The 24,564-nt window shown below is 43.2% G+C and overlaps 1 protein-coding gene across 11 annotated transcripts in view; it reads left to right on the top strand.

Annotated features, from left to right (window-relative positions):
* The window catches only part of WDFY3 (WD repeat and FYVE domain containing 3), a 256,663-nt gene that overhangs the window by 59,916 nt on the left and 172,183 nt on the right, over positions 1-24,564 (top strand). For all 11 annotated transcript variants that reach the window (XM_053255723.1, XM_053255717.1, XM_053255716.1 and 8 more), the window contains exons 4-8: positions 7,809-7,918; positions 11,790-11,951; positions 12,292-12,484; positions 15,262-15,448; positions 23,824-23,990. In XM_053255723.1, coding sequence (XP_053111698.1) covers positions 7,809-7,918; positions 11,790-11,951; positions 12,292-12,484; positions 15,262-15,448; positions 23,824-23,990 — 819 coding nt within the window. The remainder of the gene's footprint in view (positions 1-7,808; positions 7,919-11,789; positions 11,952-12,291; positions 12,485-15,261; positions 15,449-23,823; positions 23,991-24,564) is intronic.

Genomic DNA, 24,564 nt, shown 5'->3' with positions numbered 1-24,564 from the left:
CATGGTTGGAGGTATCGAAAGCCGCAGAGGGATCCAAAAGCATTAGCAGAGTCACACTCGCTCTGTCGATAGCCAGCTGGAGATCATCCGTCAGGCTGACCATGGCAGTCTCAACCCCATAGCCCACATAAAAGCCAGTTTGAAATGGGTCAAATCTGAATTATCCAAAACTGCCTGGAGCTGAGAGGCTACCACCTGCTTGATCACCTTGCCCAACCATGGAAGGTTAGAAACAGGTCTGTAATTAGCTAACCAAGGGATCCAATGCAGGTTTTTTCAACAGTGGTCTAAACATATCCTCCTTAAGTCAAGGAGTCATCCTGCCCTCTCTGATAGTATGATTACCAGATGAGATAAGTCAAGTTGGCCAAGGGTCAAGAGAACAGGTTGTAGGGCGCACAGGCCGAAGCAGCTTGTCCACTTCCTCAGGAGTCACAAACTGAAAATGACCCAATCTAATCCCATAAGAGGAGTTGCTGGACACCTCCATAGTATTTGCTTTTAGCATTTGTTTTTCCTGTGTTTTGTTGTCATTAGGATTAAAAATTTTCAGCCTTGCTGAAAGCTGTCTGAAGGTTGATGATCTGGATCGAGGTCTGTTGATGCCCATAAGAATGGGTTCTGCGCCTGTGCAGGAGCCGAGCGGTAGCCATGCCTGAGCTAGTCGAAGCACCAGGCCACGCCCCCACGCAGAGCGTGCTATTTAAGGCGTGCCCTTGGCGCAAAGTCCTCAGTTCTTTTCCGACCGCCTTTGCGTTTGGACTTCGGTCTGCAACCTGGGAAGTTGAGAAGTTCCTCTTTTCTGTTTTCTGCGAAGAGTTCATCTTACTGTGATCAGATTTATTGTCGTTTGAAATTTGGACTGGTTATCGGACTACACTTGGTTTTGTGACGCAGAACGGCTGACGGGAATTCTCTGGCTTCTTCACTCGGACTGGCTGACGACGATTCTTTGGATCCTGACTACTCGCAACGGACTTGACTACCCTATATGATATGGCAGAAGAGAAGAAATCTTTCAAATGGTGCGAGGGTTGTAGAGCGAAACTACCCTCAAAGGACCTGCATGATCTCTGTTTATTGTGCCTTGGTGAAGAGCACAATGTTTCCGTGTGCAAGATCTGTCTGTCTTTCTCTAAACAGATCCGGAAGAATCGAGCACTCCGCCTTCGGGCGGCTATTTATGACAATGTGCTCAGCCCTTCGACACCGGGCACCCCTCGCCCGTTGACCGCAGCCCAGAGATCATCTTCGGCTCCTCCATCATCGACGCCGGGTAGTCGTCACTCGAAGTCTTCATCGACCTCGAGACACCGCTCTTCGAAACCGCCTAAGACTCCACTGATGCCGAAGTTGACGTCGACCTCAAAGCCTATGGCGTCGGCATCGAAGACAAGACAAGAAAGCCCTCGGCGTCGATGTCGGCGGAGTCTTCAAGATCGACAGACTCCTCAACCTCGAGAGTGTCTCCCCACGAATCAGCATCTAAGGGGAAACATCATAAGTCGGTGAAGCGTTCCGCTGCCAACTGTTCTGATTCTACGCCAAGCAAGAGACCTCATACTTCAACCCCACTGGTGGAACGCACCCTGTCCCCGGCAACGGAGCAGGCTCCGATGCACGGACCTCCTTCGAGTTTGATATCGACACTTCCATCAGTAGATGTGATTCTTGACCCATCGGCATTGGCGACTGTCGACGTAGGGACTACAGCCGTTCCGATACCGCCGGCGTTGTCGGCGTTGACACCGACATCGAACCAGGAACCTGTGAACCAGGCTACCTCGACATCAGAGACGCTCAACATGCAAGTTCTATCTGTACCAATGCCGATAGCACGTTCGCTCTTTCTGGCGCCTTCACCTCTTGCTTCCTCTACTCCTTCGACACCAAGGCCTTCCAATGTACCCCCTGTTCCATCGACCTTACACACACCGATCCTCTTGACATCGACACGGGTTACTCCTAGATACCATGTGCCCTTGTCAACGTTCCAGGCCATCGGTTCCAATGCAGAGGAGCACCTACCATCAGCTACTCGGTCTCTAATCTCCTTGCTAGACTCGTCATCCAGTAAGCATTCTACCACGACCTTCAAGGGCTTTCCTTCTACGGAAGCTGGACTACCACATCGAGCAACATCCACGACTGAGGCTCGTCCTGCCTTAACTCTAACAACAACCCAAGTACAGTCTCTGCTCGCCTGGCATAGCTGTGGTTTCAGCCACTCTGCCCTGGGGTCTAGATCTCCAGGAGAGCCTTATGACTATGAAACTGACAGGCCCTGGCTGAACATGCTGTTTTCCTCCACTGTCCCTCCCACAAGGGTACCATATCCTGATCCTCATACTTACTCAACATCTGCAACACAGACTGACGCTCTGCTCTTGATCCATTGTGCGTCCCAGACATCCTCAAAGTCTGTCCGTTCAATATCCATCCAGACAGACCCGTTGCCACTCCCTCCAGTGATGTCGACAGAGACTCAGACGCCCACTGATGCAGGAAAGGGTGTCCCTCCTCAGAGCTCCCCTTCTGAACACTATGGCTCTTCTGGGTTTGAATCAGACTCGGAAGAAGAGAACACCATCTTGGACCCCCTGTTGATGTGGCGCCAACTATGTATGTGTCTCCAAACGATGAGCTTAAAGCTTACCATAAGCACATTCGTATAATGGCGGATGCCTTGGGTCTGGATATTCGCTCACAACTTGCCACCATTGATGACCCTGTGTACAACTTTATGTTAAAATCTCAAGCGACTGTACCTGTGGCCTTACCGATGCTGCCTGTCATCACGAGAGCGGCGAAGTGTGCTTGGGAAGTACTGCATACTTCCACACCAACATCCAAAAAATTAGAACGCTTATACAGGACAAGGACAACGGATACCTGTTAAAACACCCGGCACCGAATTCCTTGGTAATTGACTGCGCTACCTTCTCTAAAGGTGGGAAACATCATACGGTCCCTCCGGATAAGGAAGGGAGAAAATTGGATGTCTTAGGCAGGAAGGTTTACTCTACCTCCTGCCTATCCATTAAAGTGGCAAATTATGTGGCCTGCACAGCGAAATACACGCACAGCCTCTGGGAGCTCCTGGAACAAGATCTTGACACACTTTCCCCACATGACTTTAAAGCCAAATTTCAGAAGACCCTAGATGAGTCTGGGGAACTGACACGCAGACAACTTAGCATTGCCAAACACCTGGCAGAAAGTGAATCCCAGGCTATGACTGCCGCCATAACTCTACGTAGGCATGCCGGGTTGAGATCAATGGGTCTGCAGCAGGATATGAGAGACAAAATCAAAGGGTTGCCTTTTGATGGCACGGGCCTCTTTAGCGAAACTACAGATGCAACAATGGAGCAGCTAAAGAAGTCTTAAGTTTACAGTTAGGACCTTCACATCACATCCTTCAGCATCACAATCTGACAAATACTGCACCACCTATGGAAGATACCGGCCTTCCTTCTGTGGACAGGATCACCGTGACTTTAGGAAACCTTATGCTTCCTATCGTAAGCGCAACTATCTGCAAAAATCCAAAGTTCCTCAATCTCAGCGTTCGAAACCACAGGGCAACCAGAAGCGGCTTTGAGATACGGAACTGCCCACTGACACCTCCCAACTCCCCTCTCCCGCCAGCGGGGGCAATATCATCTACCTCGACAGATCCATCTACCTTTCCGTCCCAGCCTATCATCAAGCTGGCCAGCCATGCCCCCGCATGGCATCATATAACATCAGATCGTTGGGTCTTAAAGATCATAACTCTGGGGTATGTAATCGAGTTCAAATCACTGCCCCGATTTACGAAGATCAGAGTTACTCCACCATCAGAAACCCTAATGTTGGAAGTGAGGGAGCTGTTGCAGAAAGGGGCTATAGCCCCAGTGTCATGGGCAGACAAGCGAGAGGGGTTCTACTCCCGCTATTTTCAGATTCCCAAGCAGGACGGGGGTATTCGACCCATCATGGACCTCCGCCGCCTGAACAAGTTCGTCAGCGTCAAAAAATTTCGTATGATGGCGTTGCAGCAAATCCTTCCCCTTCTCCAGGGTGAAAAATGGTTCACAACGCTGGACCTCAAGGACACTCACTTCCACATCAACATTCGACCTTGTCACTGAAAATACTTGCGATTCACTGTCGGCAACCTAGTATACCAATACAATGTATTGCCGTTCAGCTTGTCCACTGCCCCGAGGGTCTTTTCAAAATGCATGGCGGTGGTGATTGCACACTTGAGGACCAAAGGAATCTCCATATATCCGTATTTGGACGATTGACTTATGACATCAAAAGACAAAGACGAGTTACATTTGCACATCCATTATGTACTAGACCTACTGCGAGACCTGGGAATCCAGGTCAACTGGAAAAAAATCATACCTGGAACCGGTACCCATAATCTCCTACATTGGGGCTGTCCTAAACGCCAGGGAACAGAGGGCGTACTTACCAAAGGATCATTACAAAAGCATCCTCAACCTCATATCCCTTTTTCAACAGCAGCCCATTCAACCAGCCCCCAAAATACAACGTTTATTGGGTCTCATGGCATCCTGCAACACAGTAATCCTTTTTGCCCGGCTGAAAATGCGGAAGCTACAACTTTGGTTTCTGTCAGTCTTTGCCCTGCAAGGGACAGTCAATGGAAACGGTCTTGCCAATGTATTGCTAAAGGTTCATCTGGCGTCCCTATCCTCCCAACACCCTGGGATTGAAGAAAAAATGCTGTTCTCACATCCTCTGAGCAAGGCTTTTCTAAAGGGTCTTTCTCATGTTTATCCCCCCGTAAAGCAACCGGTAGAACCATGGAGCTTGTCCCTAGTCCTTTCTTCGCTTACGCAATCTCCTTTGAACCCATGGCTACATCCCCTTTAAAATTAATGTCGTGGAAAACTGCCTTCCTGGTGGCCGTCTCTACGGCTAGACGTGTGAGCGAACTGACGGCCTTGAGAATTGACTCCCCATACACAGCCTTCTACCCAGATAAAGTTCGTATCCGCCTGGATCCACAATTCCTTCCTAAAGTGGTGTCCAGTTTTCATCTGAATCAGGAGATCATCCTCCCTACTTTCTTCAGAAACCCCACTACTGCTTTAGAACAGCGTTTTTTATATGTCACGAACTAAAGGTTTTCGCAATTCTACACGGTTGTTCATATCTTACAAAGGCCCCATCAAAGGCCTTTCTCCCCTATCTCCCGTCAGCGCCTTTCAAGATGGCTGGTGGAACTCATTATGTTCTCCTACAAGCTGCAGAACAAGATACCACTGGAAGCAATTAAGGCCCATTCCATCAGGGCTCACGCTTCCTCTGCTGCACACCTTTCGGGAGTGTCTTTTGGGGACATCCGCAAAGCAGCAACATGGTCTTCTGAGTCTCCCTTTGTAAAGCACTATGCCATAGACGTATGCTCTGCTGCGGAGGCCACGTTCGGGAGGAGTGTTTTAAAGCGGGTGTTACAATAGCCACTACTGCTCCCTCCTCCTAATGGAGCTTGCTAGACACCCATTCTTATGGGCATCGACGGATCTCGATCCAGATAAACAGGTTGCTCACCAGTAACTGATTATCTGGTAGAGATCCGTCGATATCCATAAGACCCTCCCGACCTCCCCTCTGCAGTAGTGCTATCTCTATATGCTGGATGTGTGCAGGTGTGCACGCCCTTGCCATTTACTTTGTACTTCACCTATAGATGAACTCACCTGTCTATATAGATGATCGTCCTCCTCGGCGGTCGTCCAAGAACTGAGGGCTTCGCGCCAAGGGCACACCTTAAATAGCACGCTCTGCATGGGGGGCGTGGCCTGGCTCTTCGACTAGCTCAGGCATGGCTACCGTTTGGCTCCTGCGCAGGCGCAGAACCCATTCTTATGGATATCGACGGATCTCTACCAGATCATCAGTTACAGGTGAGCAACCTGTTTTAGTCTACTGTGGAATGCATGACAAGAGTTCCAAGGCTGAATAGATGCAGTTCATTTCCCTGGGATGTGTGATGTAAAGGATGCTGAGTGTTAACACAGCAAACAGGTAGCAACTAGGGAATGGTTTTATTTGCTAGGTCACATGTTGAGGTGCAATTTGGACATATTGAATCATTTGCCAAACCTGTCAACTGAGTACAGAAACATTGAGGGTGTTCACTTCTGTAAACCAAATAATACAGAAATGGCTGTATGAATATATCACTCCTACTGAATTTTCCAAGGGGTGATCTGCTGAGGCAGCATGAAGTGCTTGTCTCAGATGATGGACTGGAACAGGTGGCAGATACGGACCTCTGTTGACATGCTGCCACCCCTGCCCTCCTTCTCTTTCTCCCGCTCACCATCTATTGAAAAGGTAAGGCCGCTGGAGCAGCAGAAAGTGATGAAATACACTTCCTGCTGTTCTTGTGGTTCTGTCCTCTGCCAGGAGGTGATAATGGAGGAGGAGGGGGAGGAGAGTTAGAGGCCACTGCTGCTGCCACCCAGACCACCACTGCTGCCACCTCCAGGAAAGGAAGCAGCAGGGAGGGGAGCTGAGGGCTTCAGTAGCTTGTATGGGTTGGATCAAAATTCTAAAAAAGATTAGTCAATAACAAAGAATATTAACAATTACTAGACAGGGTGCTTAGGGTGTCCTCTATTTAGGCTTACCATTAAACCTCAAATATTGAGGAGGTTTGAAGTGGATGGGAGGAGCTTGTTATGCTGTATTAATTCCTGAAACATCTACATGGGAGTATTGTTGGAAATTGATACAAAGCTTAAACTTCGCTTGGTTTAACGCAAGTTAAGGTCTGAACAGTTTGGAACACAGAGGAATGATTACTTCTTGTGACCCAGGCAATATGCCTCTGCTAATGTAGCTCAAGGTTGTATTGGCTTTTTAAGCAGCTGCAGCACACTGCTGGCTCTGTTTATTTATTTAAAGTTTTTATAGCCTGCCCCACCAGCACACTGCTGCTTGGGATGGCTTAGAATACAAAACATAAAATCCACAATAAAAGAATAAAATACAATAAATCATCATAAAACAAAATAAAAGACAGAAACAGATAATATAAGATATAAACAAGAAAGAACAGCAGTCAGGATTAAAACTCATTGATACAATTACAGTCAGTTTTTAAAAGCTTCTTTTAAAAAGAAGAGTTTTAAAGTTCTTTTTAAAAATAGGGAGGGAAACTCTTGAAGCCTGTCTGGAAGGGCATTGCAGAGATGTGGGGCATCTACTAAAGAAGCCAATTCAACTCATATTCACTTTTTTCTCCAGTAAGACACATTGGTCCCTTTCACATGTATTGCTGCCAACCTAGTCTCCCCCATCCTATCCTCAAGCATTTGATTTTTGTTACCCAAATGTAGGACGATATTTGTCTATGCTGAACTTCATCTAGTTGGTTTTGGCTCAACATTTCAGCCTGTCCAGATTGGACTGAATTTTGATTTTGTCTTCTAAGGTGTTAGCTATTCTCTCTGCTCTCCCAGCTTTGTGTCTGCAGGTTTATAGATGGATTGAGAGCCTGGCCCTGTACTACTGGATGGATAGGATTGCACTGGAACCTGAAGGGCCTAGGTTGAAATGTCAGCTCTTTACAAATTTGAAGGTCATCCCATCACCTTCAGATCCCTAATTATTGTGTGTGGGGTAAAGACTAAATCCAGCTTTTCCCACTGAGTGCATAAGACAAGTTTTTAAAAGCACATTATACGTAGGATTAAATTTTTCAATATAAATAGAAGTAATTTTTGTATTCTATGTTTTCATTTGTCTCCTCACTCCTTCCCCCCCCTACTTTCTAGAGGCTGCAAGTCGTGCCATAGTCCAGTTCCTGGAGATCAATCAGAGTGAAGAAGCCAGTAGAGGTTGGATGTTGCTCACTACAATTAATTTGCTCGCTTCATCTGGACAGGTTAGTTCTTCGCAAATGGAATCTGGCATTGAGCAGTGTATGCCTATAGCTGTCTTTAAAGTGTAGTGTTACAAAGAAAATGTGGAAAGGGAAACAAGGGATATTATGGTATGTTCCCAGACAGGAATGAGTAGACAAATTGAAAAAGCTGACTTCTTACGACGTACTGTACTATGGTGCTTTGGAGATGCTTGAAAAATGTCCTTGGTAGTGAAATACTTGAATGCATTTCCAGTCTTATAGGTACTTGGATAGGAAAGCTTAACAGAGCCTTTCCCCCCAGGCAGTGTCTTTCTTCTCCACCTCCCAAGAGTATTACTGAATGTTTTTTGAGGAATGCACAGAATTTGAATGCCCATCCATGCATGGTACATGGGGCATCTTGCAAGACAAATTGTATAGTAAGTAGATGGCTAAAAAAGTCAATCTGGACTGAAATCATAAAGCTTTTCAACATTGCTTCTCTGGTCATCCACATTGGAGTTGTTAGCATATGGCATTGCTTGCTGCCTGTTAAGATCCATGAACGTATTTCATAGCTTCTCTTCCGCTCTTGATAATTCTAGCCTCAGCTTCTGCTTTATCGACAATCTCCAGGTATGCACTCATACCTTGTTCTGCAATGCTTTTTGTGCATGAAATGCCCTCATTCAACTAGGTAATAAAACAGCTCCTCTTCTCATTGAAATTGATTTGGCACTGATACTTCCAAACAGCCTTCTGCTTTTGCTGCCTAGATTGAAGATCTTCTGGAATCACTGTGCCTTATTCCACTTTAAAATAAGGGCCAAAAAGGATATGCCTATCATGATTGGGGCCTGTGTGCTTGATTTTTTCAAATGAGAATAGCAACTGTGGGACCCTGATCCACACTGGGGCGGCAAATGAAGAAGGGAGATCAACCCTTTCCCCCTTCTGAAGTTCCAATCTGGATTACACCCCCACTTCCTGGATGCTATTTGCCAAGAAGAAAAAGCTCACATTGGCAGTGCCAACAGGAGCTTTTAGGAACATAGGAGGCTGCCTTTTACTGAGTCAGACCATTGGTCCATCTTGTTCAGTATTGTCTACACAGATCGGCAGCGGCTTCTCCAAAGTTACAGGTTACAGTTTCTCTCAGGCCTATCTTGGAGATGTCAGGGAGGGAATCTTCTGCATGCAAGCATGGAGGTGCTCTTCCCAGAATGGCCCCATCTTTTAAGGGGAATATCTTACAGTGCTCACATGTAGTCTCCCATTCCAATGCAAACCAGGGTGGACCTGTTTAGCAAAGGGGACAATCCAATCCAAATTGTGGCTTTCTACCACAAGACCCGCTCTCCTCCTTGTCTTCCTGGTCAAGTAGCATTTGCGGCGGGGTGTGGTAGAACAAAGGCCCCCTCCCCACAGTTCTGGTGAGGCCCAGTTAAGCTGCTATTTACGATCTGAAAAATCAAGCATGTCACCAAGCATGTGATATGTGTATCATCTAGTTTGGCCCTAAGCCTGAAACACCTTTAAATATTATTAAACTGTTATATAATGAACTGTCCTAACTGATACACACACACACACACACACACACACACACACACACACACACTCTCTCTCTCTCTCTCTCACTTTGTTTTTGCTCTTTGTATTCTGTTGCTGCCTTTTTTGCTCTATTACATTTCATATTTGCTAGGAGTACTAGGTGCTTCAGAGAACACATGTTTTATGGTCCCTGTCTAGGGAGCCTCCTATCAATGTAAGATAGGCGCTAAAATAGCCCAGAATAGTAGTAAGGATGGTGGTAGGAAAGGTAAAAAAAACCAAAGCAAAACTCTGTGATTGAATTTTGACTTCCATGAAGGAAAGGATTTGTGGAAGAAATATCTGTTAGTCCTATATGTCTTCCAGTTTGTGTCACAGCCCTTTGTGTTGGGTTGTACCACTAACTTTAATGGGGGGAGTAGATCTGTGTGTGAAAAGGATCACACAAATGGATCTGCTTTTTCTGTAGCATGTCAGAACTCTTGTTCCTAGGACTGGGGCTTCAGCATACCAGAAGATAGAAATAGGAGAAAGGAGCAAAGCGAATGGTACTATAGATGAGTTTGACTGGATAGAGTTAGAAGGAAATGAAGTATGAGGAGAAAGAGTCAAAGCTGAGAATTCTTTTCTAGACTGGGAACTGGAAGGCTTTGTGGAAAGTGACAGGTAATTAGTGCAGATACTTGAGACATAATCACAGGGATGGAGAAGAGGTGGTTTTGATAGAGGCATTATGAACAAGAAGAGAGAAATGGCAGCAAAGATGTGATCTCAGAAGTCCCAGAGAAAGCCATAGGCAAATATTTAATTACTAGTTTAACCCACACAGAGTATCTGCGCGCTAGTACTTGATTGCTCCCCTCACCCCCTGCCACAGCATCCCTCACCTCAGAGATCTCTCCATCCTCACCTGAGATGCAACCCTCCTCCTGCTCCTCCATCCCATTGCTTCCATCCTCCTCACCCCTCTTTGTTGTGGCTGCAGCGTTGCTGGCACTTATTGGCCAAGCTGTAACTCCCTATCCCCAGAGACCTCCCCACTCTCACCCGAGCCCAGCTCCTGCTCCACCCCACAGGAGCAGCAGCAGTTGACCGAGCCCTTCCTTGCTGCTGCCCCCATCATGGCTGCTTGTTCCCCTCAGGCTGCTGACAGGCCCAGGCCTGTACCTTACCTGCCTCCCTCCCTCTGACAATGGCCCTGGTAGCCCGAAACATCAGCAGTGGTTGACTGGGCCCTTTCTGCTGTCGCTGTGACAGCTCGTTCCCCTCAGGCCGCTGACAGACTCGGGGCCGTCCCTCGCCCTTCCTTCTTTCTCTCTTCCCCTCCCTTCTTTTTCTCCCTATCTCTCTCCTCCACTCGCTCTTCCTCACTGCCTTTCTTCACCTCCCTTCTTTTTTCTTTTTCTTTCTCCCTTTTCTCTCTCTCCCTCCCTTCTGAGTTAAAAGATCTTGTTTCCTCATCTAATTCACACAATAGCAGCCTCCTTCTCCAGAAGGGGCTCTTTCCTCCTTCACGACCCCTTTCTCTGCAGACCCCTGCCCTCTATCTACCTATCTACCTATCTATCTATCTTCTTGTCCTCTACAATCACGAACATCTTCCGACCAGTAACAATTGCATTCAAACTGACCTTAGCCATCACAGGCTCCTCCTCCCTCTTTGCATATGGAATCCCCATTGCCAAATCACCATGGTGCTTCTGCTTTCACAGGCTCCTCCTCTCGATCTGCATATGGAATCCCCACTGCCCAATCAGGTGCTTCTGCTTGCGAACTCTTGTGAGACCTGCCACACACAGGATTAGCTATGGGTACATCTTAGAAAATTATCTATATAGATAGATAGTTACAGAAGGAACAGTGACAATTTGAATTGCTGAAGAGGAAGAAGTGGCAGGATTTGACAAGAATCTGGATACTGTCAGAGAAGCCAAGGCAGGGCTCCAATCTTATCCCACATTTGCCTTACTGGGAGGCAAATACTCAAAGTTAGACTGAGGTGGGCTGATCCTTCACTCTAGATACAAGTTCTAAAGAGTTATATATAAATATTCATAGTAGTAGTTAATGCAGTGGTGTCTTCATACTGATGCAGAGAGGTACTGGATTCTTTCGGAATAAATATAACAAATAAACTATGAATGTAAATATTAGAACATTTACTTTTTTAGATAATTAGAATATTCAGTTTTATTTTGAAAGTTTTCAGGTTTTGAGAATACTGTCTGACTTCTATAGAAAGGACCCAGCAGTTGAATAATTTCTAAATAAAAGTAGGTTGAATTCAGAGTGAATTGCACTGTGTATGAAGTATAACATTAAAGTTTGTATTTTCTCCTTTCCCCCCCTCTGCCAGAAAACAGTGGACTGCATGACAACTATGTCGGTGCCTTCCACTCTCGTGAAATGTCTCTATCTGTTTTTTGACCTTCCACATGTGCCTGAGGTGGCTGGAGGAGCCCAGAATGAATTGCCTCTAGCAGAGCGTAGATCACTATTGCAGAAAGTGTTTGTGCAGGTAACAAATTATGATCAAAAAAGTGCATTTCCTGGTGCAACTTTCTAAGGGAAGAAAGGGTTTCCAGAGTGTTTTTATCTATGGCAACATACATTGCCTACTTCCTACCCTAAAACAAGCTCGTCAGTAATGCGGGGATCTTCCATAATTGCATGGTGGCATTTGGAATGTTTGTATTTCCAAAGAAAGTAATGTGAAACTGAGCTTTTGAAGGTTGCCTACAGTTGCCTGCTCTCTTGCAGTCAGCTTAGATAATATTACTAATAAACCAAATACTTGATGGTAGTGATTTGTATGAGCTTTGGGCAATTTTAGTGAATTCAGTGGCCTTTTGTTTCAGATCTTAGTGAAACTGTGCAGCTTTGTGTCCCCAGCGGAAGAGCTTGCTCAGAAGGATGATCTCCAGCTTCTGTTCAGTGCAATAACTTCATGGTGCCCTCCCTATAACCTGCCTTGGAGGAAAAGTGCAGGGGAAGTACTAATGACCATATCACGTCATGGCCTTAGTGTCAATGTAGTGAAATACATTCACGGTTGGTATCTCTTTTATTATGTTTGTGGAATATATTTGCGTTGCAATTTTATTTCTGTCACAATACTTGTGTTTGCTATTTTTGTGCATGTGAGTATTGCATACTTTTCTATCATATAGGTTTCTATCTAATAGGTAACGTGTTAGACTGAGACCTGTGTTCAAATTCCAGCTCAGCTTTAGGTTCATGAAAGCTGAAACAAATCTTGCCCATAAAATCTTCTCCAAAATATTCTCTGTAAACTTAGGTTTGTTTTATTTATTATTACATGTTTATACAGGGAAACCTCACCATCCATGGATCCGACATCCATGGTTTCACATATCTGCGGTGAGGTTATTGACACCTGACCTTGGTGTATGTGGGGGGGAGGGTTTTTAAAGGATTAATTCCACTTATCTGCAGGTCTGGCCAACATTTTGAGCAGGAGCCATTTTGTGTGGCTCATTTGCAAGAATTACTTTTTAAAATCATGATTTTTTTGCCACAAAATGGTGGAATTGGGCCTTTTGAGGGGCATTGTTGGACATCTGGAGACCCGCAGATCTTTGTACAGCACTTTGTTTGTGTAATTTAGCAAGATTTTAGCCCCTTTTTTAGCCTCCCCCCCCCTCCAGGAACCTAACCCTGAGTCCCATTGACACAATTACTCAGTATCTGCAGTTCCGTCATCCACGGTTGTAGCAGAGAATGGAACCTATGCAGATACTGGGGTTCATCTGTACTGCCTAAATGTTTGCTACCCAGGCGATGTACTAAATAAACAACCATTAAAGTAAAATTAAAAATATTAAGAATTAAAAATTAATAACTTTAAAACATTTAAACTAAACGACAAAGTACAACCAAATGCCTGGATAAACAGATGATCTTCAAGGTTCTCCTGAAGCCAGACAAGGAAGTCAGACTCCTCGTCTAGATGCCAAGTATTTGCTAAATGTTTAAATACTTGCAGTTCAAGTTCTGAAAATCTAATTTTTTAGACCATTTCTGGCATTTCATTTCAAAATTAGGGCTCATGGGCAAGTTGTTTTCCATTCTGGTTTCTAAAATAGATGTAGCAGTACGGTTCCTCCTATGGATATAAAGATAAATAAAGGAAGATGGCATGTGTGTGCACACACATACAGCTTATTCTGGTTCTACAAGGTGTATATATATAACTTTGAATCAGGTTTGTCAGACTCGCTGCCCCTCAGCTATTTGTGCCATGCCAGATGTTGATTGCCATTTGTGTTAAGCACTTCAGAGACCTTATTTGCTGCCTGCCCAGAGCCACCAAAAATTCAGGTGGTATTACTTGGGAGCCTGTTTGGTCACAGAATGGCTGCATGCTGCATATGGCCTGGGGACGATGAACTTGACATGCCTGCTTTAAACTAACAGAGATGGCAGGAGAACAAAAATTGCAAGTTAATAAGTTTTGTAATTCACAAGTTCCCAAAGTGCCAGCTAGAGCTTTTCCCAGACTTCCGCTAAGGTCTTTGCACCATTGTTTCTCATATGAATGACTGTGGTTTTGTAACTTCTGCTGACGTTGAAAGTTCCCAAGCATAGTTCCTGTTTCTCGTTTACTCTTGAATATAGCAGTAGCTCCAACCTCTCCTGTTTTCTACCAAAGACAACCACAGGGCTCTGTGGTCACCAGATGTTGACACCGACTCGACGGCACACTTTTCCTTTACCTTGCAAAGGCAGCTTGGCTAGTTGCTTCTGTTTTACTGCTCCTTGTCTCTTCTTTGGGATATTTGAAGCAGATGCAAGGAAATTATTAAGCCAGTGCTTTGTGCCCCTATGGTTCTCTGGTATAACTTATTTAGTCCTGGACAACTGTTGCTTTTAGGTTAATAGTCCAAGTGGAATGTTATGTAAAGCAAATAGTTTGGCTTTGCTCAAATGTATCTTCTTTGTGCATTTGAAATAAGCTGCAGAATTACAATTTAAGGCTGAAGAAATATGGCACCCTAGTTTGTTGAATGCCCTGAGTAAAGATGCACTTCCTGCAAATAGAATTGTTTGGATCAGTTGACTTTTTTCTCTTTGTCTAACCCAGATTTTAGCACTTGAAAAAGATAACAGGCTTCTAATACCTCCCCCCCTCAAACAATTAGCTGAAACATTTATTTCATTGATTGTGCAATAAAATAAACAGCCCTTATTGCTATGTGTTTGTTAACATCTGTCTCGTTATCTTTAAATAACAAATTACATTTCTACTAGGACCATTATTTTATTACTTATTTTGTATTTGTATAGAACTGTTTAAGTCTTCAGACTCATTTCACATGTTATGAATGAAAAATGTTATGAACATGCAGGGTGGATTTGATTTAAATCAAACTGATTTAAATCACGATTTAAATCACGATTTAAATCACTAGCAGGGTGGATAAAAATCAATGATTTTTTTTAAAAAATCAAAAAAATCAGATTTAAATCAAAAAAATCTGATTTTTTTGATTTTTTTAAAAAAATCATTGATTTCTATCCACCCTGCTAGTGATTTAAATCGTGATTTAAATCGTGATTTAAATCAGTTTGATTTAAATCAAATCCACCCTGTGAACATGTCACATGGTTGACCTCTTCACTTGGTCCGGTCCTAGGTGAGTCTAGCAATAAGAGACGAAGCATCATGGGTCACACAGTTTACATGGTTGCTTTACTTTTCATGCGAGCTATGTTGGCTTCCTTAATAATGTTAAATGAGAACAATTATGCTTAGTATGTTATATATAATATGAATAATTATGTTTCTTTAATATCATTCTTTGCAGAAAAAGAATGCCTGTCTACATGTGTTCAGAACATGCAGCAATCGGATGACCTTTCTCCCTTAGAAATAGTTGAGATGTTTGCTGGTCTGTCTTGCTTCCTCAAAGATTCCAGTGATGTGTCCCAAACATTGTTAGATGATTTTAGGATATGGCAAGGATATAGCTTCCTCTTTGATCTCTTACTCAGGTATGCATAACATCTTGTTTTAATGGGATTTTTCTGCTCTCATCAAGATCCCTGTGCCCATGAAGATATGTAATTTGTTTGAAGATACTGATGAAGAACTGAGAAATAGTAATAGGTTAATATTTGTACAGTGCTTCTTGAGCGTGCAAAGCATTTCACATGTATTGTATTGTATTTATTTATTTAGTACATTTTTATATCACCCTATACAAAAATGTCCCTGGGTGGTTCACAGTATAAAAACTATTAAAACATTAATATAATTAAAACAATTTAAAATACAATAAAAACTCTAAAAATCAAAGTTAACTAAAAGCCTGACCAAACAGGTATGTTTTTAGTTCCTTCTCAAAAACATTCAGAGAAGGCGAAACTCTAATTTAATTAGGAAGCATGTTCCAGAGAACTGGGGCAACTCTAGAAAAGGCCCAGTTCCAAGTCGCCACCAATTGAGCACGGGGCAACTGCAACTGGACCGCCCCAGTTGATCTTGGGGAAGTGGGGTTGATGGTGAAGAAGGTGTTCTCTTAAATTGATGTATTGTTATAGTCCCTGCAAGGTAAGCATTATTATCCCCAAATTGCAGCTGAGGAACTGAGGCTATGAGGGAATGACTCACCTAAGGCCATCCAGGGAAGCACTTTTCACTATCAGTGAGAAGAGTTTCTGGTGGGGCTGTGGGGAGAGTGGGTTTAGGCACGGAAGTTCAAGGATGCCCCATATGAGCACACAGGGCATTCTGGAGAGACCCCCGAGACTGGGAGGCTGGCTGCAGCCTCCCGGTTGGGGGGCCTACTTATGTGTTGCTGCGCAGTGACACATGAACAAAAAGCAAAAAAATGAGGTTAACGGAGCGCTCACTCAGTTAACTTCATTTAAGGGGAGGGGGAATTAGGCAGGCTATCTGCCTTGGATCTCCTGTACAATACAGGAGGACCATGATATTTGCGAGGGTTTCATTCTGCAGTTGTACCATGGATATGGAAACCACAAATACCAGGGCATTAAAGTTAATGTATTTGTGGGGGTTAGGTTTCCGGTCAGCCAAAAATTCCTCAAAAATATCTAAAATCAGCCAATTTTTGGGGGGAAACATGGTGGGGGAGAGCTCCTTATTGTGCTTTGCTGCTCCCCCCAAGTTGTGCTGTGCCCCTGGAATGCCCTACAATTGGCCAAAAATAGCCTTTTATAAAAAAAGACGGGAGCCATTTTGTGGCTCTGATGAACAAAATGGTGGCTGGAAATGACCTCTGCCTTCATTTCTGACCCATGGATATACAAAGTCGATGTGTTTTTTCCCCTTGTTCCTCCGTGTATGCTAAGGTCAGGTGTCTTTTTCCCAGCCGTGGATACGCGAATCTGCAGATAAAGAAGTTCTATTTTATTTAGATTCACTAGGATGCAACCAGTCTCATAAGTAATTTGCATATTTTGGTTGGTAGAATGCTGTGAAAGGTGACTTGCTGATGGCTTTTGCAAGATGTGAATTGGCTTTAGGAGATAGCTTCCCAATTACAAGATGATAGTAAAGATGTGGTGGATAAAAGTCTACAACAGGCTTCCCCAACCTTAGGCCTCCAGATGTTGCCGAACAATCCCCATCACCCCCAGCTACAACTTATTGTGGCTGGGATGATGGGAATTGTAGTTCAGCAACATCTGGAGGGCTGCAGGTTGAGGAAGCCTGGTCTACAACAAACGAATTTATAGTGTTCACTTCTAGTATCTCTCTTACTTTTGTGGTGGATGGATTCACTGGATAAGATGGAGAGTAGTGGTTGTTCAATGACATATTATCTTGAGAAGGTGCACTTTATGTTTGTGACCTATTTTTATTACAGATATGTTATTTAGCTGGCCTAGTTCAATTCTAGTCTAAATAAATGAGTATATCAGTGGATTTATTGCACAAACCTGTGATTTCCTTGTCTTGCCTGTGGTGGTATATAAACGTACAATGTTGCTATTACATGTAGATTTGATTGTGGGGTGGATAGAGTTGATCTAGATCTTAAATTGTTCCAGATTGTTGCTGCTGCTGGTCCAAATTAAAAACATGTCAGCAATGTATTGTGTAACCACCAAATTAATGTTTTGTAGGTGGAGTCTTTGATGTTGACTCGTTCAGGTTTGTCCATAAATCTTGGCACGAGGTGCTCATAGTGTACTTGTATTTATAATTAATGTTCGTTGTTGAAAATAAAGTTGTTGCAGGTGTGATGCTAAGGTGGTGATAACCTCTGTAGGAAGTTAAGTAGAAAGACTTCTGTTTAGAAGTTCCTTCAGAGCCTGGAATTCATCGTTATGTGGTTCATCAGTGTGAAGACATTGGATGTTATAGGTATATAGTATTACCTCCGTGATGTTTATTCCAAAGTTTTAAGTAGGAATTAAATGGTGATATAATATGATACTATGATACAGTATGAAAGAAATTTTGATGATGATTTGATGAAATAATTTATGGCATAATTTGTAAGTGCAAGTCTATTTATCACAGGGATGTTGGGATGTTTTGGGATGTTCTTTCCAGTGCTGACCCAGTTTTAGAGAGAGTGAGTGAGTGTGTGATAATTTGCAGTTGTGAGCACCTTAAACCCCATTTTTTTAAGAGAAAGACAGGATGTAAAATTTTAAAATTAAGTAAGTATATACACATGTAAAACCTTCTAAGAGTGTGATTTAGGCTGATAAGAATATTGGCTGTTTTCTTGCTATTGGCTAACTTTGTGCTTCAAACCCTTGTATGGCTTTCAGAATGTGATCAGTAAGATATTTTCTAGGACTTTTGCATCTGCTGTTATGCCTCTTGTGATTGTGTTGCTGTCTTGGGTCTTTAGAGAGATTATGCTAAAACCTGCAGATTAAAACAGCACTACATTTTGTCAGCAGGTTTAATGACATCACAACATTTTCGCAAAATACAAAAATAACCCTTAAGTTTTAGGTTCATACTGTACATAGATAGAGATGACTAACTTTTGTCAGTCATCTCTCTACCTATATATGGGTAGGCCCACATAGATTGTCTGATCCTGCTCCTTGATCTTCCTGAGGCAATTGTCTCTGTGAGAGAATGGAGTTGGAGAAGGAACATGGGAAGCTGCTTTATACTGCGTCAGATCCTTTGTCCATCTAGCTCAGTATTGTTTACACTGACTGGCAGTGGCTACTCCAAGGTTTCATGCAGGAGTATTTCTCAGTTGCTTGATGACAGGTAGTTTGATGCTTTTGGGATAAACTGCAAAGATCTATTGCAGTCATAGATGACAAAGTACTGGGCTCAATGCAGGAGTCTTTGGTTACATTCTCTTGGCTCTGTGGAGATCACAAGTATCAGAGAGCCTTTTGGGGGCAGCTCTGCCATAAGCTTATTTATGTCTGCTGCACATTTCCAACTGCTTCTGTAAAGTAGGGATAATGGTCACCTAAGCACACAGGGATTGTTGTATGGAAGCCTGAGATAAGAATGGCAAAGCTGTTTGCATATTAAAGCCATGCCTAAAACGGAATTATCAAATGGATACAATGATCTGACTTTAACATCTGCACAGAAGCTAGAGATTGCTTTTTCTTTTCTTTTTAAGAGTCCTTTTTACTAGGTGATGATCTAGTTGTTCCCTTTAGAAAATAATGTAATTCCGTAGTAAATTATCTACAGGGCAGCAACTACTTTACTTTGTTCAAATGCCACTTTTAACCCCTGATATTAGGTGGAATCTCTCTTTGATATTACAGCAGGACCTTTTATTTTATCTATCTGAATCTCATCTATATAAAGCTACTGCTTCTCTGGATTTACTATGTATACCTGCTTTACGTAATGATATTCCCCACATCTGAATCTGATCCTAAATTAATCTGAAAATGGCTTAGGAGGGCATCTGTGAGCCATCCAAACACCAATCCATTTTTTCCAGATTAATTTAGGATAGCTGGAGGGCTATAGCGCCTAACATACACCAGGGTCTTCAGCCTAGAAATTTCAGGAGACTTTGAAATCCTACTGTAATACTTTGGCTCATTTTGGAGTCTCAGCATTTGACCCGGACTCCAAAATATTTGAAGAGCAAAACCCCCAGATCTTGCATCCCCAAAATCTGGCAATAGGGTATATTTAAATAATTTAATTTCTCTTTTATCAAAACAACATTAGATTTTTCTCAAAAGAGGCAGAGTAGAGGAGAGCTGGTCTTGTGGTAGCAAGCATGACTTGTCCCCTTTGCTAAGCAGGGTCCACCCTGATTGTATATGAATGGGAGACTAGATGTGTGAGCACTGTAAAATATTCCTTTCAGGGGATGGAGCTACTCTGGGAAGAGCAGAAGGTTCCAAGTTCCCTCTCTGGTATCTCCAAGATAGGGCTGAGAGAGATTCCAACCTGCAACCTTGGAGAAGCTGCTGCCAGTCTGTGTAGACAATACTGAGCTAGATGGACCAACGTTCTGACTTTGTATATGGCAGCTTTCTATGTTCTATTTTTAAAGTGGTAATTATCTTTATTTAGCAGGGGGAGAGAAACTGGCCGAATCCATTCCCAGCACAGCATCCCTCCAGTGGCTGTTGTTGGTGTCTATCTTATGTTTCTTTTTTATATTGTGAGCCCTTTGGGAACAGGGAGCCAATTTATTTATTTATATCTATGTAAACCGCTTTGGGAACTTTTGTTGAAAAGCAGTATATAAATATTCGTCTTCTTCATTGTCGTATTGTTCTAGATTTTTTAAAAATGCCCTCCATTCTCTGGTCATTCAAATGAGAGATAGTGTGTGTATATATTTGTTCCTCTTCCTCCTCATCCCACCATTTACCAAATGGACTTGGAGCAGCCCTGTAATGCATAGGTAGGCTAGTTCATGGAGTGAAATGTTGGTGACAGTCCTGCATACTATATGTTCATCTAACTCCTTTGCAGGAGGTTTCTTCTATCCAGTTGTTTTTGTGCACATGTAGCAGTGATCAAAGGCAGTGCTTGAAATACAGAGGGGGCTTCTCAGCCAATTTTCACGGCCCTCTTAGCTGCTGTTATTAGAAGGCAAAGGAGAGGCCATCATTCGATTAAAACGTGAGTAGTCAGGAGAGAAGGCTTCTAGATTTCATTTAAGGGCCTCTCTTACCTTTCCACCCATAATTTGAAACCCAGAGTTGCTGTATGCAGACAATTACATGTGTGTATAAGTTGACTCTGATACCCTGACACATACCATGGTCCTTAAAGTTGGGTCCTTCCTTGTTCTCTCCCAAAAAAGTTCCCTTGGTAGAAAAAATAATGGGATTGTTGTGGGAAAAGCTTGCCCCTAGGATGCTTTTCCCGAGGAGTTTGATGTAAATACTATGGATGGATAAATAAGCACAACATTCTCACCATTCCCGTTGTGGGAGCAGCTTCTGAAAGTATAGAACTTCTTTGACAGTGAAATTAATGGGGAAACCAATGTGTTGGAGCAATGTATATGAGACAGTAAGTTTAAACTTAATTGGATATTGTCTTTTGGGGACAGATGAAATTTTAAACAGGGGCACTGTGATGGATTCCTGAAAGCCTGCAGAGAGTGTCCACTCAAGCTGGTTGGTGCTCCTGTCAAAGTCCTGGCCACTTTGTGGGATACAGTGATGACTTGGACTGCCAATATAATTACTCCCAAGTGCCCTCTCCTACTGCCTCGAAATTGGTCACCTCCTTGGCTTGCAAGGGACCTGAAAGTGATTAAGCAGTTGGAGAGGTGGTTCAAAGTTGAATGCGGATGGCAGAACATGTTCTATGTTTGATAGAACATGTGAGCACTTCTTATTGAGCCTGCTCTGTGGCAGTGAGGTTGGTGAAGAAACAGTGCTTCACCACTCCCATTGCAGCCTTGGAGTGCTGCCCAGCATTGCTCTACTGCAGGCCTGCTCAAATTAGGCCCCCGAGCTGTTTTTGGACTACAACACCCATAATCCCCAGCCACAGTGGCCAATAGCCAGGGATTATGGGAATTGTCCTACTCTACTGTGTGTTTCAGGGCCTTCTTTAGCTTGGTCTTCAGAGAAATATGAGTGTCCCTTCAGTTGACCACTGTGACTTGTTGAAACACTTTGAAGATAAGAAACTTGTATTCACTGTGACTTAAATACCATTTATTTTCAAGTTCACTCTACAGATGTGTTTAATGCACTGCCTGATCTAATTTTTTTGGATGGGTTTTAGTTATTGCGACTTGAGGATATGGACCGTGTGTGTGTGTGTACACATGGCCAGTCACCTGTATACTCAACCGTTGCTCTTCATGGCTAATGACATCTGACTGGGGGCTGGGAGCGGATTGACTGGCGGGGTCCAGGAGATTATTAGTGCCTTATTATGAAAGGGGATGGTCCTGACTGCCTTTTGGAAATGGTTGTTGTGAGACCACTTCTCAAGAACTTCTTCCTGGGAGGATTTTAGCAACTATCAGTGTATTGCAACTATCAGTGTAGTATTGCAACTATCAGTGTAGCAACTATCAGTGTAACTTGTCCCCTTCTTGGACAAGTTACTCAAGCCAGTGGTTGCCATGCAACTCCAGTGAGGCCTGGCTTTGGCATGAAAACTGATTTGGTTGTCCTGATGCCAGGAGACAGACAGGGAAATGAGTCCCTGTTAATTCTCCTGGACCTCTCAATGGCTGTTGATGCCATCAGCCATAGTATCCCAGATAAGCTGTCTGGTTTGGAGATTAGGGGAACTGTACTGCAGTGGTTCTACTCCTGCTTGTATCGCTGATTGCAGAAATTTGTATTGGAAGATTACTGTTTGGCCCTGTGACATTTGTGCTTCAGGATCCCATCTACAAGAAACTGTCAAATGAGATAATCTAGGGATTTGAGGTTAGATGTCACCAGTATATTACTTTTACTACAAACATTTATATACCACTTTTCAACAAAAGTTCTCAAAGCAGTTTACATAGAAATGATAAACAAATAAAGACGGCTGCCTGTCCCGAAAGGGCTCACAATCTAAAAAGAAACGTAAGGTAGACATCAGCAACAACCACCGGAGGGATGCTGTGCTGGGGTCAGAGAGGGCCAGTTGCTCTCCCCCTGCAAAATATAAGAGAACCACCACTTTAGAAGGTGCCTCTTTGCTCAGTTAGCAGAGGTGGGATCCCACTGATGGCATGCCATTCTTTCTGTCTTTCTTTTTGATCAGATTCAGGTGAAGCAATTGAATTGAATTGCATAATCGTTTTTACTGCTGCTTCTGTGTGTTTTTATCTGTTGTATTGTTTTTATGTCTGTTTTTATATGTTTTTATACTTTTTAGCTTGATGTTTTAATTGTCTTTTTATTGTATGTTTTAACTTTTGTAAACCGCCTTGGGGTTGTCTTTTAACGAAAGGCAGTATATAAATGCATGCATGCATGCATGCATGCATGCATGAATAAATAAATAAATAGCTTAACTAGTGCCAATAAACTGAAATTCAGTCCAGAGAAGATGAAGGTACTTTTGGAAGATAGTTAGCCTCATTGGGTTTTGGATGGTGACACATTCCCCATGAAGGACCATGTCTGTAGCTTGGGGTATTGTTGGCTTCAGTATTGTCATTGGAGGCCTCCGTAGCATGCAGTGCCTTCCATCAAATATGGTTGGTCTGTCAGTATTGGCAGTGATCCCTCCTGGACAGAGATATCCTGGCCACTATTATCTGTGCACTGGTAACCTTTAGGTTGGACTACTATAGCATGTTTACATGGGACTGCCTTTGAATATTTGTCAAGTAACTGATTACATTTTTGCTAACGGTGAACAGCTGTACAGAATATATCTTGCCAAAACTTAAAGGGCTATCAATCTGTTTCTGAACACAATTCAGAGTACTTTTCTATGAGATTCTAAATAGCATGGGTATCCAATAGGCCATGACATGAGCCTGCCTTTATACTGTGTTTGTCATTGGAGGCCTTCTTCCAGGTCACCCCCCCCACCTGAAATTAGGTCTTTGGTGACTGGGAGTTTTTCCCCCCATCATGACATTCTGATGGTTGAGTGTCCAGGGAAGATTCCCTGTTGCTGACTTGAGTGTCATTTTGACACCAGGTGTTAAATTTGCCCAGGTATTCCAACCTGATCTTAACATTGTTCTTTATTCACTTTGCTGAATTTTCTGGGATCTTATTGCTGCCTCCTTTCCTGTTTTGCATATTGTGTATTTGTTTTTGTTTGGTTGTGCACTGCCCTGATAGTTTTATTAAAGGGCAGCCTAGAACTTCTCAGCTACACCAAATAATATGCCTGCTGTAATGGGCCCTGGCTCTAGAATGCAAATTAACAGAAAGTATCCTTTGCAATCAGCTGGTAGAATGAATGGCTTCATTCTCAGATAAGCCTGTGGGTCTCTTTCTTTCTGCAGGTTAGAACAAGCAAAAGAGGCAGAATCCAAGGATGCTTTGAAGGATTTGGTTAATCTGATAACCTCATTAACGACATACGGTGTCAATGAATTAAAACCAGCTGGTGTTACCACAGGGGCACCTTTTCTATTGCCTGGATTTGCAGTCCCACAGCCTGCAGGCAAAGGTAAGGAAAATCTCTCTCCCCCCCCCCAATCTAATACAGGCAGAAAGTAGGTTTAGAAGAGCTGGAGAATCATCTACCATTCATAGACTCTGGGTGTGTTTCCAGTGGCTTGGTTGCAACTGCTGATGTTCTTGCTGGTGAGATTCTTATATATTTAGGCTTAGAAACATTCTCACATGGCTAAGTCCTGAGAGTGAGTGGTGTGGGAAAATTGATCCACTCACCTTTGCTGCATCTTGATATGCCTTGGCTGTCTGATACATTGTAAGCCTTGGAATCCCACCCCCCTCACCATTATTGTTATATAGTGCTTATGCACTTGTTTAAATCAAATATGATTATGATGGTTTCAGTTGGAACTACCTAGCTCTAGCATGGGTAGGAAGCCATACTTCATAACACCCATATATTATCACTTATTTCACCAATATTGATTGTTAAATGTTATATCCTACTTTTCCATCATCATGTCCTCAAAGTGGTTCACAACATTTTAAAATGCAATTTTGACTGTTTCCTTGTAGCTAAAGCAGGAAGGAGCCAGGTGGTCTTCTTCCTGAGGAGTCTTCCATTA

Source organism: Hemicordylus capensis, chromosome 5 (assembly GCF_027244095.1).
Source record: "Hemicordylus capensis ecotype Gifberg chromosome 5, rHemCap1.1.pri, whole genome shotgun sequence".
NCBI classification, from domain to species: Eukaryota; Metazoa; Chordata; class Lepidosauria; order Squamata; family Cordylidae; genus Hemicordylus; species Hemicordylus capensis.
This window is presented reverse-complemented; position numbering and strand designations above follow the sequence as displayed.